The 16154-nt window shown below is 44.2% G+C and overlaps 1 protein-coding gene and 1 long non-coding RNA gene across 2 annotated transcripts in view; one reads left to right on the plus strand and one right to left on the minus strand.

The window, feature by feature from the left end:
* LOC123975027 (solute carrier family 2, facilitated glucose transporter member 1-like) overlaps positions 1-8125 on the minus strand; it is a 10618-nt gene extending 2493 nt beyond the window's left edge. The window contains exons 1-5 of the mRNA XM_046056118.1: positions 8108-8125; positions 6956-7048; positions 5756-5916; positions 5427-5667; positions 4779-4836 (exon numbers count right to left, since the gene is read on the minus strand). Coding sequence (XP_045912074.1) covers positions 4779-4836; positions 5427-5667; positions 5756-5916; positions 6956-7048; positions 8108-8125 — 571 coding nt within the window. The remainder of the gene's footprint in view (positions 1-4778; positions 4837-5426; positions 5668-5755; positions 5917-6955; positions 7049-8107) is intronic.
* Positions 8126-12812: 4687 nt separating this feature from the next.
* Positions 12813-16154, plus strand: part of LOC123975677 — a 7072-nt gene continuing 3730 nt past the window's right edge. The window contains exon 1 of the long non-coding RNA XR_006826138.1: positions 12813-13017. This is a non-coding gene — a long non-coding RNA (uncharacterized LOC123975677). The remainder of the gene's footprint in view (positions 13018-16154) is intronic.

Here is a 16154-nt window from a genome sequence, read left to right on the forward strand (position 1 = left end):
GACACGGGGATGGGGGGGCACAAACAGACAGCACAGAGAAAGGACAAGACCTGTAAGAGAAGGGGGATGGAAGGTGGGGACAACAGGGAAAAGCAGTGGGAAACACCAATTGCAGAAAGCAACGAAACCTGCAATAGAACAGAGAGGGGGGCATGGGGAGGAGAAAAACAACAACAACAAACACAAACAAAAACAAACAATAAAAATAATAATAATAGTAAAAGACAACCAGCCGAACAGCAGCAATAAACAGCTGACATAGTAAGACAACTAAGAGAAAAATGAAAACAAGAAACAGTCACACACACTAAATAAGCAACACAACAAAGCCACGAGAGCAGGAATAATAATTAATTTAAATAAGTAACTGAAAGAAAAGCATCAGGAATAATTCTACCAGGGACAACCTAAATTTGTTTGTGTTTGTGTGTGTCTGTGTGCGTGTGGGTGAATGTGTCTGTATGTGTGTGTGTGTACATGTGTGTGCGCATAAGCCTGTTAAAGAATGTAGTTGTTAGTGAGAGTGGGACGCCACGACTGTGCCACAACTACCCCAGCAACAGGCAGGCAAGAACCCCAGTAGCCAATAGGGGTGGGAGAAAGAAAAAGAATAAATCAATCAAAAAAAACAAAGACTCCCAGATGCACCGCGATGCAAACGCAGAAGACCCCGACCCAAATGCCAGTTGACAACGTAATGCCAACGGAACGCAAGAAGCGTAACCCGCGGAAGAGCAGCGCCCAGACCGACCGCGGCGCGCACACAACATAGACCAGTGCTCCCCCCCCATCCAGCACCCCACCGCCGCGCAGCGAACAACCAAAATGCCCAAATGCCACGCAATCATCAACACCAATGCACAAGTGACGAGCCCAACACTCACACTGCGCGAGCACGGCGACACCCAATGCCCAGCAGCCCCCCGCGAATCCCGTGTGCGAGGTCGGGCAAACGAGAGAGAGCAAACGGAACAATACAACAGCGAAAGCCAGCGGAGAGAAACACCAGCAGCAAGTCCCAGCCCGGCAGCAAACGCGCCGCACAGGTCACCGTGCACCCGCCAATAAAAGCCGTCCCCCCAACCGCCGGAAAAAACTAAGGCCGCCGGCGCCAGCCGACATCCCCCATGCCCAGCACGCCCCCCGGCCGCCGAGGAAATGCCTCCCCCGGACTCCAATGCACAAACTAAACGCCCAGCAGCCATCCAGAGACCCTGCCCAGGGAAAAAGCACAATGCATCAAGATGCATCGACAAGCGCCCCACAATCCCACCGCAGCCCACCAAACTGCAAACGGATCAACCCGCGCAGAGACCCCCACCCCCAGAAGCCAGGACACCCTGCGACCCCCCAAAGACCGCATGTCCCGGGGGAAGCTGTACCCCGCCCCAAGGAAGAACAGCAGAAAGCCGTGCCGGGAAGCTCCCTGACGCCAGGGAGCGATAACGCGGGAGAACCAGGCCAACGGTCCCCCAGCCCAGCCAGAGGCAGTGACAGCAGCCCCCGAGGCCGATCTCATCCCCGGACAGGGGCCCAGCCCCCCCCCAGTCAAGCACCCCCAAGGAGGAGCACCAAAACCTACCCCGACAACACCGGCCATGCGCCCCAGAGACTCCCAAATGCCCCCACCGTGAGAGAGCTGGCAGGGGGAAGCAGCGGGAGCCTCACCTCTGCCGAAGAGGGCCCAGGCGAGGAGAGGAGACAACGGGCCCCCAGGCCCAGGGACACACCACCCGCCCAGAAATGAGCAAAGGCCACAAGCCCGAGTCCCCAGAACCCTAGGTCAAGGGCGGGCCCCTACGCCAGGGGAGACACGAACGATTTTAACACGAGCTGGCTTTCTGATCTTTACTCAGTGTTTGATGTTGACATGTTCGAACATCAAATAGTGCCTAAAATCTTACATTTGCAGGTTTATGGCAGTGCAGATACTTTTGCAGGTGGGGAGGGGGGTGGCAAATCCCCCTCATGGCCCTAAAAAGGCTCATACTGGCCTCTTAACTGGTAACCATATGTCAAGTTACTTGACTAAAGCATAAAGCTTCCTGCAACTTCTTTTGCAGAAATGTGAAAAAGGATTGAAACGAGGGCTGTTCTGATGTTGTCACTTGAGGTTCCACTGTTGGTCATTTTACCTTCAGACCTGACGGATGCATCATTACGTTACCTTGTAATGCAGCCAAGCATTGTTCTATCCCACTGAACCTGAGAGGTTTACCTGCACACAATAATCTAATTACGGTCATTACTCAGACTAAGGCTTTACTCCAATTACGATGTTTACTTGGTCTGCTTTTAGGAACAAGAAATTCGTTTGTAGCCTAAAGAGTCTTTACAAAGCACCTTTCATACACAAAACACAGCTCAAAGTGCTTAACAAAATAAAAAGTTAAGAGCAGACAATTTATCCAAAAGTCTAAATATTACAATACAGTGTGACCATGTTTATATTTATTTATTTATCTAAATCTATACATGAAACTGTAAAAAACTTTTCAACTGTCAACATGGAAACTGCCTTCAACAGTAGTCTTTTTATAGTTGGAGGAAATGATAGACAGGATTTAAAAGGTCTGTAGTTTGTAACAGCTAGATAGGATGAAAAATCAACTATTTTGCATTACCAGGAAAATAAACAAGACAAGAGCAGACGCCCTGATGTCAGTTAAGACCAATAAATAGGACCTGCTCCAGACCGGTCAGAAGGTCCATGTAACCAGTAACCGGAAGAGGAATATCAGAGATAACAGGGGCGCGCCAGGGATCCTGTTGGTCCTGATCGTCTGCGATCCTCTAAAAGTTGCTGACGGGCAGATTCCCTTCATTGTGGTTTGAATGGCTGTGTTTAAAAAGCAGGAGTGAATCTAACTGGCATCCAGCAACATCATATCCAGTGCCAACATCGCTGACTTCAGCTTCTTCAAAATATCTCTGAGGAGTTTGAATGACCGTCCTCATCAGGCTCGCCACTACATTCAAGAGACATCTTTTTGTTGTCTCTTTTATCTGTTTCTCCCTTGTAAATGCAAATGTAAAATGTAAATGCTCCGTACTTGTATAGCGCCTTTCTAGTCTTTTCGACCACTCAAAGCGCTTTTACACTACATCTGCATTCACCAGTCACACATATTCATACACTAAGCCTAAGTGCTCAAACGGAAACTAACATTCACACTCATTCATACACTGGCGGAATAGCCGCCAGGGGCAATTCGGGGTTCAGTATCTTGCCAAGGACACTTCGACACGCGAGCCAGGGATTGAACCGCCGACCTTCCAGATTAACGGCCAACCCGCTATACCTCCTGAGCCACAGCCGCCCCTTGTGTCCATATTATGAATAACATCAGCAAAATTGGATAAAAAATGGTTTGATGTGTTTACATGAGTTTATCAGCATGATCACATGATGATAGTGTGGTGCCTCCACCTTAATATCTTTAATACCTAATTACCTTATGACTGGATTATTGTGTGCATGTAAACACAGAGACTTAGACTTCAAAAGTAATCTGTTGAATATTATTCTATCAATCTTTAGAAAATAACGTCCACTAATTAAGGAGAGTATATAATATCCAGACATACTGCAAGCAGAGCCTTGGATTTATGCATATACACCATATCCAGATAATTGTCTAAATTTTTCAACACAGTTTAATTAAATGGTTTTATATGTTTCAAGTTGTTAGTAGAAGTAACACATCGTGTGTGTACAGTAGAACATTTTAATGAACACTGGTGCTGTAATACCATGAACTGGGGACTCTAAAGCCTAACGGGCAGCTCTGTGCAAGATCTGTGCAACAGCAATAAATCAAATATGAGACCATTTGTTAAAACACAAGTGATGGGTGTCATATAGCGTTCTGATCCATGTATTAACATTTTCCCCAAAGCCAAACTTTCCACGCAATTAAAGGCTTTGGCAGCATCTAACAACAAATTGGCTGTTGGATGAACAGTGTCATATATATACAGTGCTGTAAGGTACTGTTAGTTCACCAGTCATCTGAGAGTAGCAGTACAATAGCAATTTGGGATAAAGCTGGTCTGGTCTGCATGGATTATGCTTCCAATTACCTTTGAAAGGGTTTGTGAGAACCTATGCTAGAAGCTTTTGTTCACAATAGAGAGAAAGAGAAAAAAAGGCTAATAACCACTAAGATGTTTCCTCCAGGGGGGCTGCTATACCAAAAGTTAATCACCAGTGTATTTAAGCTAAGCCTAAACAAGTAGGCCTGGTGCTACCCATCATGGACTCTCTATACTATATTCCTAAAGCTTTCCTTTAGTTGCTAATGAATGTATCCTGGTTACTATAATGACTGAACAGTGTTTCTCTTAATGACATGATCGAGGAGCTCCTGTAACATTAGCTATGTTGGTCTTGAAAGTGACCGCTGCCTCATGTGGTGTCAGAATAATTGCAAAAAGAAAAAGGGGAGGCTGTGGCTCAGGTGGTAGAGCAGGTTGCCCGTTAATCGGAAGGTCAGCGGTTCAATCCAACAGAGTATGTGTTAGTTTCTGTTTCAGCACTTAGGCTCAGTGAATAAACATGTGTGTGAATGCAGATATAGTGTAAAAGCGCTTTGAGTGGTTGAAAAGACTAGAAAGGCGCTATACAGAGCATTTACATTTAAAAATGAGTTTCTGACCGTAAAGCAGTATTTTAGTGGTGATCAACGTGTTGTGTAAATGCTCTGAACAATAAAACACATCTTCTTTGTAGCGTCCACATTGTTTCCACATCCCGACTTAAAAGCTCATGAACATACCGAAGTCGGAAGAACAACTTCCCAACTCAGAGAATGGGACCATCAGGAGCCAGTTGATCTACGACAAAAACACGTTAGTGTGTCCTGAACAAAAGCTATGTCTACTTTAGATGATTTCATATCATGATGTCACAATGTTGTTTTTTAAGAACATGGTGAAGTTAACCTTAAGGTTAACAAGTACAGTGCCTCCTAGTAACCATATTATCTGGGGAGTAATAAGGTTAAAAAGTGGACTTTATCAGCCCCTACTGGAGGCCAGGCTATCTAGAGAGGACCTGATACTCTGCTCGTACTGGAAATAATTAGCAGTACTGCAACCCAACCTTCAGCCTCGTCCACATGGGAACTTGGCGTTCCAGCTTTCCAATTTGTCCTCCACTGAAGCCTTAACTTCTCGTGTGTCGTGCATGGACAGAGCTCTTCTCTCTGAGGCAAGGAAACTGAATGTGGGCTCGCTGGTGGTTCTCCCGAAGCCTGACCAAGGCCTTTTTCTTGCTAGCTTTAGTCAGCCACATCGTTGGGGAATCTTTGAGATGCTGAGGTTTAAAAATTCATTCATATTCTTGGTTGTAAAGGGTTATCTCTGAAACTACAGAGGTTGGGAAATGAAGAAGGAAATCATGGTTCAGGGGTTAAGGGTCTCACCTGTGCCATAAGAATGCCGATCACTACACCAAGCTGATGCAGAGTGCCTAATGCTCCGCGGAGAGTTGTGGGTGAGATCTCCTCAACATAAATGGTAACAAAGCCGGTGGAGAGGCCGGAGTAGAGACCCACTATGAAACGTCCAATGATGAGCATCTCAAAGGAAGCAGCCAGCTTGGAGAAGCCCATCAACACAGCAGCGATAACGGCGAGCACATTGGCCATCAGCATGGAGTTCCTCCTTCAGAGACAGGAAGAGCATTCATTAATGGGTCAGTTTTAACGGAAGGTGTCAATATTAACGTTGTTGGCCGTAGGAAGAGTCGCACCTGCCGAAGCGGTTGACAAAGAGGCCGACGGAGAAGGAGCCGAACATTCCTCCCACAGAGAAGATGGCCACAGAGAGCGACCACAGAGCTGTTACAGTGGTCTGAGAGATGGACTCTGAGTGCCTGCCTGTCCATGTCTCATTGTAGAAGCTCTCGATGGTCTAAAACACAAAACAACCACAGCAGGGTCAGTGCCCACGTTGGGTCATCACATATTACTGATAACAACACACTGAAGGGGTCACATGAGCTCAGGCATTAGTCCACCTGCACGTACCACATCTTTAACTTGCCTGGTAACTGAGCTCCTTAGTGCATTATCTGATTAACCTGCTCCCTGTCATTTCAGGTTTCTGTCAGACCACCTTCAGAGGCAGCTGACAGGCTCAGAGGCTTGTCAGGTGTCTCAGAGACTTACTGTTGTTTAACATGCAAAAAAAAAGTCTTTAACAGGTGACATTGTTAGAGCCCCAGAAGCTCAGGAAAGGATGTATCTCTCACTTCTTTTAAACATTTTTTCTGTGGCCTTTATAATAATAACACTCTGTACTGTAGGAAGCCTGCATATGAAATGGAAATTCAAGTTCAGTAATTACAGCTGTTGCTAACGGCAAAGAGGCTAACGCATGTTCAGACAACATCTCTGTATTTGTGTTGAAAACATATTGAAAGTGAGGGACACTGCGGAGTATGGAGTAAGAAAATATAAACTATTGGTAAAGTTTGAACATCACTTTTCTGAGTTCATTTCTAAACAGTTCAGTCCAGTTAGCAGCCAAGGGGGGCATGTCGACTAAAAAGTGTCCTCTGACTGTCCAACCACCAAAATCAAAAAGTTCAAATGATTCTCTGAGTCTCCTTCACTCGTCACTATGTGCTCACAGCCCTTTAACCTTACAGGCACTTTTTGCCCCAGATTCTGCCTCTCAGGCAACTTACAAGCTGGCCTGTTTTCTGGAGGAGGTCAGTGGGGATGTCTGCTCATAGTCAGCAGTAACCCTTTAGGTGCAAAGGGAAATTTGAATGTTGACTTTTTGTTAACCACTTTTTGTTAACCATTTTTCCCCAAATCTTCACCCTCGTGGTTTATGTGTATCACATCATGTTTAAATCTTAACAGTTTGAGATGATGGTGATGTTGATGGTAAACAAAATCACTTCTCTCTTTATACACATAATCTCACACAACTAAATACTCACCTTCTGAGGAGCATTGATGACGCCTGTGTTGTAGCCAAACTGCAGAGAGCCAATCACAGCTGTCCCCACAGCCAGCATCAGCTGGGGTGTCACCTGTTATTATCACAGAGGAACACAGGCAAAGACTACTTACACACACATACATGTTGTAAAAGTCTAAAAGGTTTAAATCTTCTGTGTCCTAACAGTCTGTAGTGTCAAAGACATCCAGCACTAATTCAACAGGAAACCTCATACAGCCACTCTGTTCTGTATATATAATATATTTGTGAATATTGTACTTTTTGTACAACCTTTCTACATATATTTCAGATATACATTCACCAGTTGCTTTGCGGATGTTGTTTTACATACAAAATATAATGATGAGCATATAATTATTAAGAATAATTAGATTAAATGGCACCAATAAAGAACCAAACATTAACATTGAAAACAATTTCCTCTTGCAGGATTAATAAAGTATGTCTTCTTCTTCTCTTTTACTTCAACCTCAACCAACTACAAGAGGAAAGTTCTGGTGTTAATACATCTGCAAAAATAAAACACTGACAGGTGACATTCTGCTGCATTTTACTTGTTGCAGTGCAGTACTATTAGACTAAGAAGCTACTTTCATGCAAGTAAAGGGCCTGAGTTTCTCACTACAGTGAACAAAAGGTTAGCTTTGTTCCTCTTTGTTTCATGTTTCTTTAAAGCAGCAAAGTATGCTGATTCCTTGTAGAACAGCAAAACATCATGAAACAGCTGCACGCAATAAGAATGAAATATAATGTAGTTATAACACAGTGTAGAACTGCGACACAGAGAGTTGAATGTCGGATAATGACGCTGATGTGAGTAAACAGATAATTAGGTGTGTGTGTTTGTGTTTGTGTGTGTGTGTGTGTGTGTGTTTTACTATGTTCGTTGAGTCCAAAGAACAGGATTTACTAAATTTGTGGGGACCAAAATGCTGGCCCCACAAGTTTAAAGGTCTGTTTGACGGTTAAGACTTTAGGGTTCAGGTCCGAACCAGGTTAAGGTTATCACTACACTCACTGTGTCCTTTAGTCAGAAGGTGCTGCTGTTACCTGCCAGCATCACTGTCTGGCTCACGCCAGTCCCCCACAGCTGATTAGTTAATAACACCATCATGTATTGATCTGTTACCTGGCCGCTGCACTCCATCCTGGCTGCTCGGATCAATCCCAAACTGCAGACTTCACTTCCACACTGTGAAGTAACCCGTCAGTATGTTCTGCTTCCTACAGAGGCATGTCGGCATGCTGCTGTCTGCAGGCTCATGACTGGGAACATGTCTTCATCTCACCTGCTGAGGTAAGCAGCTTAACCACGTCAGCACTAAGTGGATCCGAACGAGCAGGAGCAGCCCTGCGCTGACTGGCTGAGAGGAAAACAACCCAGTGCATTATCAGAAAGCTAACACACGGGCAGATTAACATCCTGGCTTTAGGATGCAGGCCACTGAATGTAGGATCACCCCCTGTTACCCTGTTGATATTTGTGGCTTTGTGTTAGGGTATCTGTGTGTTGATTATATTTGTGCTCGGTCCTGCTGCTGCAACAGGTTTCCCTCTGGATGAATGAAGCTGTGTTTTACCTTAATGCAGGACCCACTTTCTCTAACATATTTGCAATTAATGGAATGGTTCAAATTCTAAAGAGGCTGTCCTCTGCCAGCTGCACCGTATCTGTAAAATAACAAGCTAACTGCTCATTAGCAGCCAGAACATAGAACAACAGAAGAAACTGTTACACCACAAATGAACACTATGATGACTGAAGTAACTGTATGTAGCTCTGTAAACGACAATAACAACACGTCATTTTTCAGTTCAAACTCATTTATTAGGTATATTATCTTGGAATGTTATTAATCTGTTGGGGCTTTTATGCCACTTGTACCAGTGGAACAAGCTGTAAACAATTGCTGTACAATAATGTCTATAATTATTATTATTAAGCTTGTGTTTAATATGTCATTTTTTAATTAAATTAATCACTTTTTTATTGCCTGTGTGCAAACAGGTTGTAACCTCACAGCCTAGATGCTGCTTCCTATATGAAGACATTGGGTTGGATTTTCTGAGCCTCTAGTGAAAGATACACAACGTTATGTTATGATGTTATCATGTTACGAGCATGGATTAGTTCAACATCAAGCTGATAAAAATGTTACAGTTAGGTTGAAGAGGGAGTTAACCTGAGTTTCCAGCATGTTGTGTGAAGCTGTCTCTCATGTGTCAGACGTTGTTGTGGCTCGCTTATTAGTTACTTTAAACTGTGTAAACTGTGATCAGACTGAAGCTTATTTCCACCTCCAGCAGCTACACACAGCAACATTTGCATGTTAGTTTCACCTGATGAAGGTGAGTCCAGCTGAGTGAGTCTGATGCTCAGCAGGTAAAAACTGAACGCTGCTGGAAACCAGGGTCGTGTGAGCATAGTCTGATGGCTAAAAACCAAAACAACGAGCTGAAAGAGGCTGAAAAGCTTCGTAGCAAGTCTATATTTGATGGAAGTTCTGGTTTCAGTCAGTCAGGGATTTGAACCTGTCTCATTTTAAACATTGTGAACACACCTTTCCTCAATTACTACACATCATTAATCCACTGCAGAGCTTTGTTTACACATCAGCAGCACTACACACAAATGTGGGGGGGTGTAGGGGTGTGTGTGTGTAGGTGTGTATGTGTGTATGTGTGTAGTGTGTGTGTGTGTCCCGTGTTGGTCCAGGTGAGGCTGCTGCACTAATCCTCTGATCACAGCATCTATTTCTGCGTCCACTCAGAGGAGTCGTGCCAACATGCTCGACATGACCTGATGTTGTGGCCTCTCATTAACACGACTTATACAATCAGGGTGTCTTCATGTCTCCAGCAGCAGGTCATGGTAGCCATGCTCACCATCTAGCATGTTAGCATGCTAGCATTAGCTAGTTAGCAGTAAACACAACTGAGGCTGATGGGAATGTCATCAGTTCTGCAGGTATTAGGTCATAAAACAAAGTGTTGGACACATTAACATGTCACCATCCGTCCAACAGCTGCTGAGATGTTTCAGTCTGAACCAAGCAGGAACCTCCGTGTCTGTAAAGCAAAGCCAGTGCTGAAGAGCCTTAAACCTGCGTTCTCTCTAACGACCAGCAGGGGGCAACTCCACTGGCTGCAGAAAGAAGTGTGATTGTATAGAAGTCTATGAGGAAATGAGGCTACTTTTCAGCTGATTTATTCCCTCAGTAAACACTTTCCTGATGAGTTTATGGTCTCAGTCGGTCTCAGCTAGTTTCAAGTCTTCTTCAGCACAGTATGAAGTTCATTTAGTAAATTATGGTCCCATTTAGATGAAGAGACTTAATGGCGCAGTTACCTTGTGATTGACAAGTCTCTACCATGGCAACCTGTCAATCAGGATAGAGGCAACTCGTATCCGCTGCTCTGTGTACATTTAACCAGAAAAAAGCTTATCAGAATTCGGCTGTTCAAGTACATTTTTTTAAGCGTGTTTGTCTTACCAAGCTAGCTAGCGCCACCCTCTCATCCAAATATGGCTGGTTCCAAAAAACCAAGATGACGACGGCTGAAATGCCAAACCCAAGGCTTCAAAACGGTAGTCCACAAACCAAAGGGGGATGTCACAGCGGCTACGCCCACTGCTATTATACCATCTGTAGTCTGAACCAAAGTGGAGGATCGACTAATCCAGCTCACAGAGAGTCATACAGGGAAGATTTAGATGTAGTGGGAAGGTTGGCCTGGTGTTGGTGCTGAGGGGACAATAAGAGGGTCAGCACAGGATTCACGGGCGGCTGTGGCTTAGGAGATATAGCACGGTGCCCATTAATCAGAACGCTCCTCCAGTCTGCATGTCAAAGTGTCCTTGGGCTGATACTGAACCCCAAACTTAGGTGGAGAACTGAGGACTGACGTAGCTGGTGTAGGTTCAGAACCAGGATTGTCTAAACATTGTCGGTTTGTGTCTTGAGAATTAAATGTTAAACATACAGAGAGTTCCTTTTGTATTCTAATAATTATCATTTTATTAAGGGAAAGATTTAGATTAGCAAAACACATTGACTTATTTATTTCAGAAATCTTCCATGGACCCTCTGAAATACTGGCATGGACCACTAGGGGTCCACAGGCACCAGGTTGAGAAACAGTGTAACTGCTCAAAGTGTCGCAGAGAGAGCCCTCATGCACTTGACGATTTGAAAGTGGGACAGTCCTAAACCCTCACGGACTTACTGGGTACGCGCCTCAAAGTCTGTGAGTGTGGACATTGGGATTGGGCCCAACACTGGATGCACACTTCTCCTCATGTATCCCACAATCCCCCACATCATCCAGCTGATGGCGGTAAAGCACAGACAGGTTGGTTTCTAGACTGACAGTATGAATCAGTTTAAGTTTGTGTTGTTGGATTCAGACACTGTAAAGTTCGCCAAAGATGTTTATCACATCACATATTAAATATGTCTTTTTATAAATTATTTTACATAATAATGTTCTATCCTTACAAACAGACAGAATCCAAACAAACAAAATAAAGTACAGCAGGCCTGTGTGTATCTTCATAATTTAATCTAATGTCTTTATTAGTTGTATTTTTCAGCTCCTGAATGTGTGTGAATACTGTCATCTGACTGTAGCTGTAACACTGTTGATCCTGTGTATATGTTTATTATGTGGAAATGATTTAAAACCATCTGAGCCATGTACAGCCCATGTGTGAACCACAGGACGTCCTTATTAATCAGTGAAGTCCTGCTGTGTTCTGATGAATCTCCACACACACTGTGGTTACCTGAAACACATCACACAAGTGAACTACTACAGGTTTGGGTGTTTGGTTACTGGTTTGGTTGGTTATTGGATTTCTAAAGTCTGAGGCTGGTGGGTGATGTCATAGTGATGTCATCAGGGGTTATCTGAGTTTGTGCTCGGAGACGTCAAAATGTACAAATTCATAGCAGAAAACCTGAGTTACAGAGTTAGAAACACGGCATACAGAGAGCGTTTAATCAAAGACACTAGTGCCTTGCATTATGGAAATGTAGGACCCAGGGTTTTTGGAGACTGACTCGTTAAACAAAGTCAGGGTTTTGCTTCTTTGACTGTTCTTAAATCTGTAATGGAGGAGACATATGTAACATCTGGATTCCCTGCAGGTTCGTCTGTCACCAGAACTCAAACAGAATACTAGTCCATTAAATTCCTGCACAGAACACTTTACTAAAGTACAGAAGTACCTGCTGCTTACTTTTAACTACTATTAACTACTTACAGTTTCAGTTTAGACTCTTTATTCAGTTACCTGAACTTTCACACAAACACAGTCCCACAAAAAAGAAAGTGGAGCTCTGGATGCTTTGAACACTATAAATCAAACCATGACGGGTTTAACGTCTTGAGGAACATTACAGCAGCCAGACACACACTGGGCTGAAAGTGTGTTCCTGTGTGGAAACAATAGACCAGAATAACCCTGGGAATGAGTGTATCCTGGCACATGTGTTGTCTCAAACAGCTCGGCTGCAGGTCAGCTCGGACTCTCTCAGGAAGGCTGGTTTATGTATTTGCTTTTCTCGTTGATCTAATGCAGCTAGCTTTTTCCAGTTCTGATGCAGAGCCAGACTCTTATGCAACCCTACACTGATCACCTCACCATATTTTCACTGTCAGAGTGGGAGTGGGAGCTGAAACAATTCAATGGGCACAGTGTGAGAAGGCCATAGGAGGAGCCCAGTGAATTCCCACAGAGCAATCCATCACCAGTGCCCCCAGAGAAAGCCACACTTCACTTCACTTCTTTACATTTTTTCTTTGGGAGAGGAAGAGGAGTGCCTATCTGCATGTGACATCACAAGAAACTTGAAACCGTCACTCAGCCGCCCTCCCTGCTCCCTGCCTGCTCCCCCCTCTCCCCAACCTCTCCCCGAGACGCCCTGCTTCTCCACTGGGCTCCACAAACCAGGGCCAGCGGTACCATCCACCACCCAGCCCAAACTGCAGCTCTGCTCCCTGGACTTCACCACATAGGGTCCCCCTCCTCTGGAGGTAAGTGTCTGTGTTCTCCTGGCTGAGCTGGATCTGCTGTGCTGCCACGTGGTCTGGCTGCTTGAGGGGGTTTCTGCTCAGGAAGAGTGAGGAACTGTGGGAGAAGAGTGCAGCGTTGTTACAGGCAGAGACTCTGAAGGGTTTATCCAGCTCATTAACCTGGCTGTGCAGCTGTGGTCCAGATGTGACACCTCATTTAATTACTATAAACTTACTAAAAGTTACTAAAAGGAGCTTAAGCATGAATCTTCTTGAGATTATAGTATAGTAATAGTTTTGATAAATGTTTTGTTAGCGCTGTTAACAGCCAGGGGGTGGCTGCAGCAGCACTCAGTGAGGTTAGCTGGTTTCATTTGTGTTTAAATATGTATTTTCCCCAGTGTATCTACATTTTAATCTATATTCTGATATGTTTCTTTAAAATAAGGAGCATTTAAATTATAAATGGTGTCTCTTGATATAAATAATAAAATGGTATAAATATGTTTTACATATTTGTGGAGTAAGAAATAATTAAAAAAAGATTCTGTTTGAATGCTTTAATGCGCTTATTTGTCAACTACTGCAGCAACGTGTCCGTGCAACAACAGTTCTGCTGGTGTTGATGTGAACTGTGGTCACACAGTTGATCTGAGATATATACGTTAATGTGCAGCACGTCTGAAAACAGGCATGAAAAACGGTTACGTAAGCTGTGTATCTACACATCCTGTGGGTGGAAAACAGGGCAGGGCTTCGTTCTGGCACACATTGTACACTATATGTTTCCTCACTGTGAGGCTGCAGACACCATCTGTGAGGTACAGAGATGTTTTTCTCTCATACAAGTTGTTATCAGAAATGTGGAGGAACATGGGGAATCATAAAAGTGCAGTTATTCACTTTCTATAAACAGAAATCAGACATCAGATCCATCAGTGAGCTTTAGGATTCCTCTAACTGGTTTCTACTCAGCCTGTTTAGCTTCTATTCAGCTGAGTGAGATCACTTCACTTTGTATGTTTAGTGTTTAACACCAGCTTGTCTCCATGCTTACACTGACACCTCATCTGGTTGTCTTTGAACATTTAAAATCATTTTCCTGCACTATTTAGCCTTTTGGGGTTTTGTTCCATAAATAATGTTGAACCCGGTGACAGCACACGCTACAGAGTCTGTCAGAAATAGATGTTTCTGTTTACATTTGTAAATGCGTCTTTGGCCAAAAGGCCTTGGCAAGAAACTCTTGAACCTGATTGGTGCACAGGATGGGTGGGTGTACCTGCATCACAGTAAGTCAGATGGTGCCAGGTGAGCAGTCACTGTCACTGACTTTTTCATATTCATGAGTGCAATAATAAATATATAGATAAAAAGCATCATCAAACAACGATGTGATCACGTGTTCAACCATCATGTGTGAAATAAATCATAGCAACAGAAATGTGTCATTCAAACCAAGTTCAACTGAATCAAAACTGGAATCTAATCACTTCAGATCACAGAGCCCCGGTGCTGCAAACATCCTTCTAATCATTAATTCAGACCACAGCTGTGTGACGAATAACCTCTGAACGGACAGAACCTGATCCAGATCTGGACTATCTTATCTTACAGGGTCAATTATCAATGTACAGTTTCATAAATGTGAAGCTTTCGAGCACACACACCTCTGAGACTAGTCTGTAACGGTATGTGTGCCCTGATTGTTATGATGACGCCATAATAAATGTAGTTTTCTTTATTTTTCCCTAGCACAGGACAGTGTGCTGTCACCGTTATGTTTACTGCCAGAGCTTTTCAGAGTGGTACATATTACAGTGGATCCCACAGAGTAGCCTAAATGTGTGTGATCTGGTTAAAGTTCAGAGTTATAGTAGTTTGGGGGAATTCTACAGTTTTTCCAACTTTCCCAGAGTCAGAAACAATAAACCCTGAGGACAGAACTCTTCAAGTATTCGGTGCAGTCTGAAGTTCTTTCAAACAGCAATATGAGGCTGTCTCGGGTCAACTGTTGAGTTTCTGTGGGATCAAATAACACGATCATGATCCCTTAGGTATCCAGGAATTGAGCAAAACTAACCAAGTAAACTTGAGGGGCCGCCTTTTTTCCAAGCGTTGTCTGAGGGGCGGCCCGCAGTGTTGGCGTAGCAGATCCCCTGGACACCATATAATTAAGTTTGTGGATGCCGTCTCGGAGCAGGACGAAGCCGAACACGGTCCAGCTCTAAATGACTCTGTCCGACTGGTGTGAGGCCTCACATTTAAATCCAGGGCCAAAGAAGTTTCTTTAGATGTTAGACATGATGCTCCACCACACACTCTATTTAGAATCAGATGTGCTGACAGACTATAAGGATCTCTGTCTTATTATAGATCACAAACTCTCCGGGGACCAATGTGCTATTTTTAAGAAGGGCCAACAGCTCACTTACTTTCTTAGAAAGCAGAACTTTTTTAACGTTGATAACTAAATTCTAACTTTATTTTATCTTTTATCAAGTGTTCTGAGTTATTGTGTCAAAGCTGGTCTGGACCTTTTTATATACAGTCTAAGGTCTGGACCCTGAAATCACTCACAGGAGCTGAAGAACAGCTGAGCTATGGAAAAATCCTGGGGACCAGCAGGCTGACTTATGCCACTTGTACCTGACCGTGACGTGTACAAACTGGACCTGACCCGTGACGTAAACCACCTGGTCCTGAATGTGACGTGTATCACCTGGACCTGACCCATAACGTGTACCCCCTGTAGCTGACACCTGACGTTTACCCCCTGTAGCTGACACCTGACGTTTACCCCATGTAGCTGACACCTGACGTTTACCCCCTGTAGCTGACACCTGACGTTTACCCCATGTAGCTGACACCTGACGTTTATCCCCTGTAGCTGACACCTGACGTTTACCCCATGTAGCTGACACCTGACGTTTACCACCTGGACCTGACCCCTGACGTTTACCCCATGTAGCTGACACCTGACGTTTATCCCCTGTAGCTGACACCTGACGTGTACCCCCTGTAGCTGACACCTGACGTTTACCCCCTGTAGCTGACACCTGACGTTTATCCCATGTAGCTGACACCTGACGTTTACCCCCTGTAGCTGACACCTGACGTTTACCCCATGTAGCTGACACCTGACGTGTATCACCTGT

This window comes from Micropterus dolomieu, linkage group LG08 (assembly GCF_021292245.1).
Source record: "Micropterus dolomieu isolate WLL.071019.BEF.003 ecotype Adirondacks linkage group LG08, ASM2129224v1, whole genome shotgun sequence".
In the NCBI taxonomy this organism is placed as follows: domain Eukaryota; kingdom Metazoa; phylum Chordata; class Actinopteri; order Centrarchiformes; family Centrarchidae; genus Micropterus; species Micropterus dolomieu.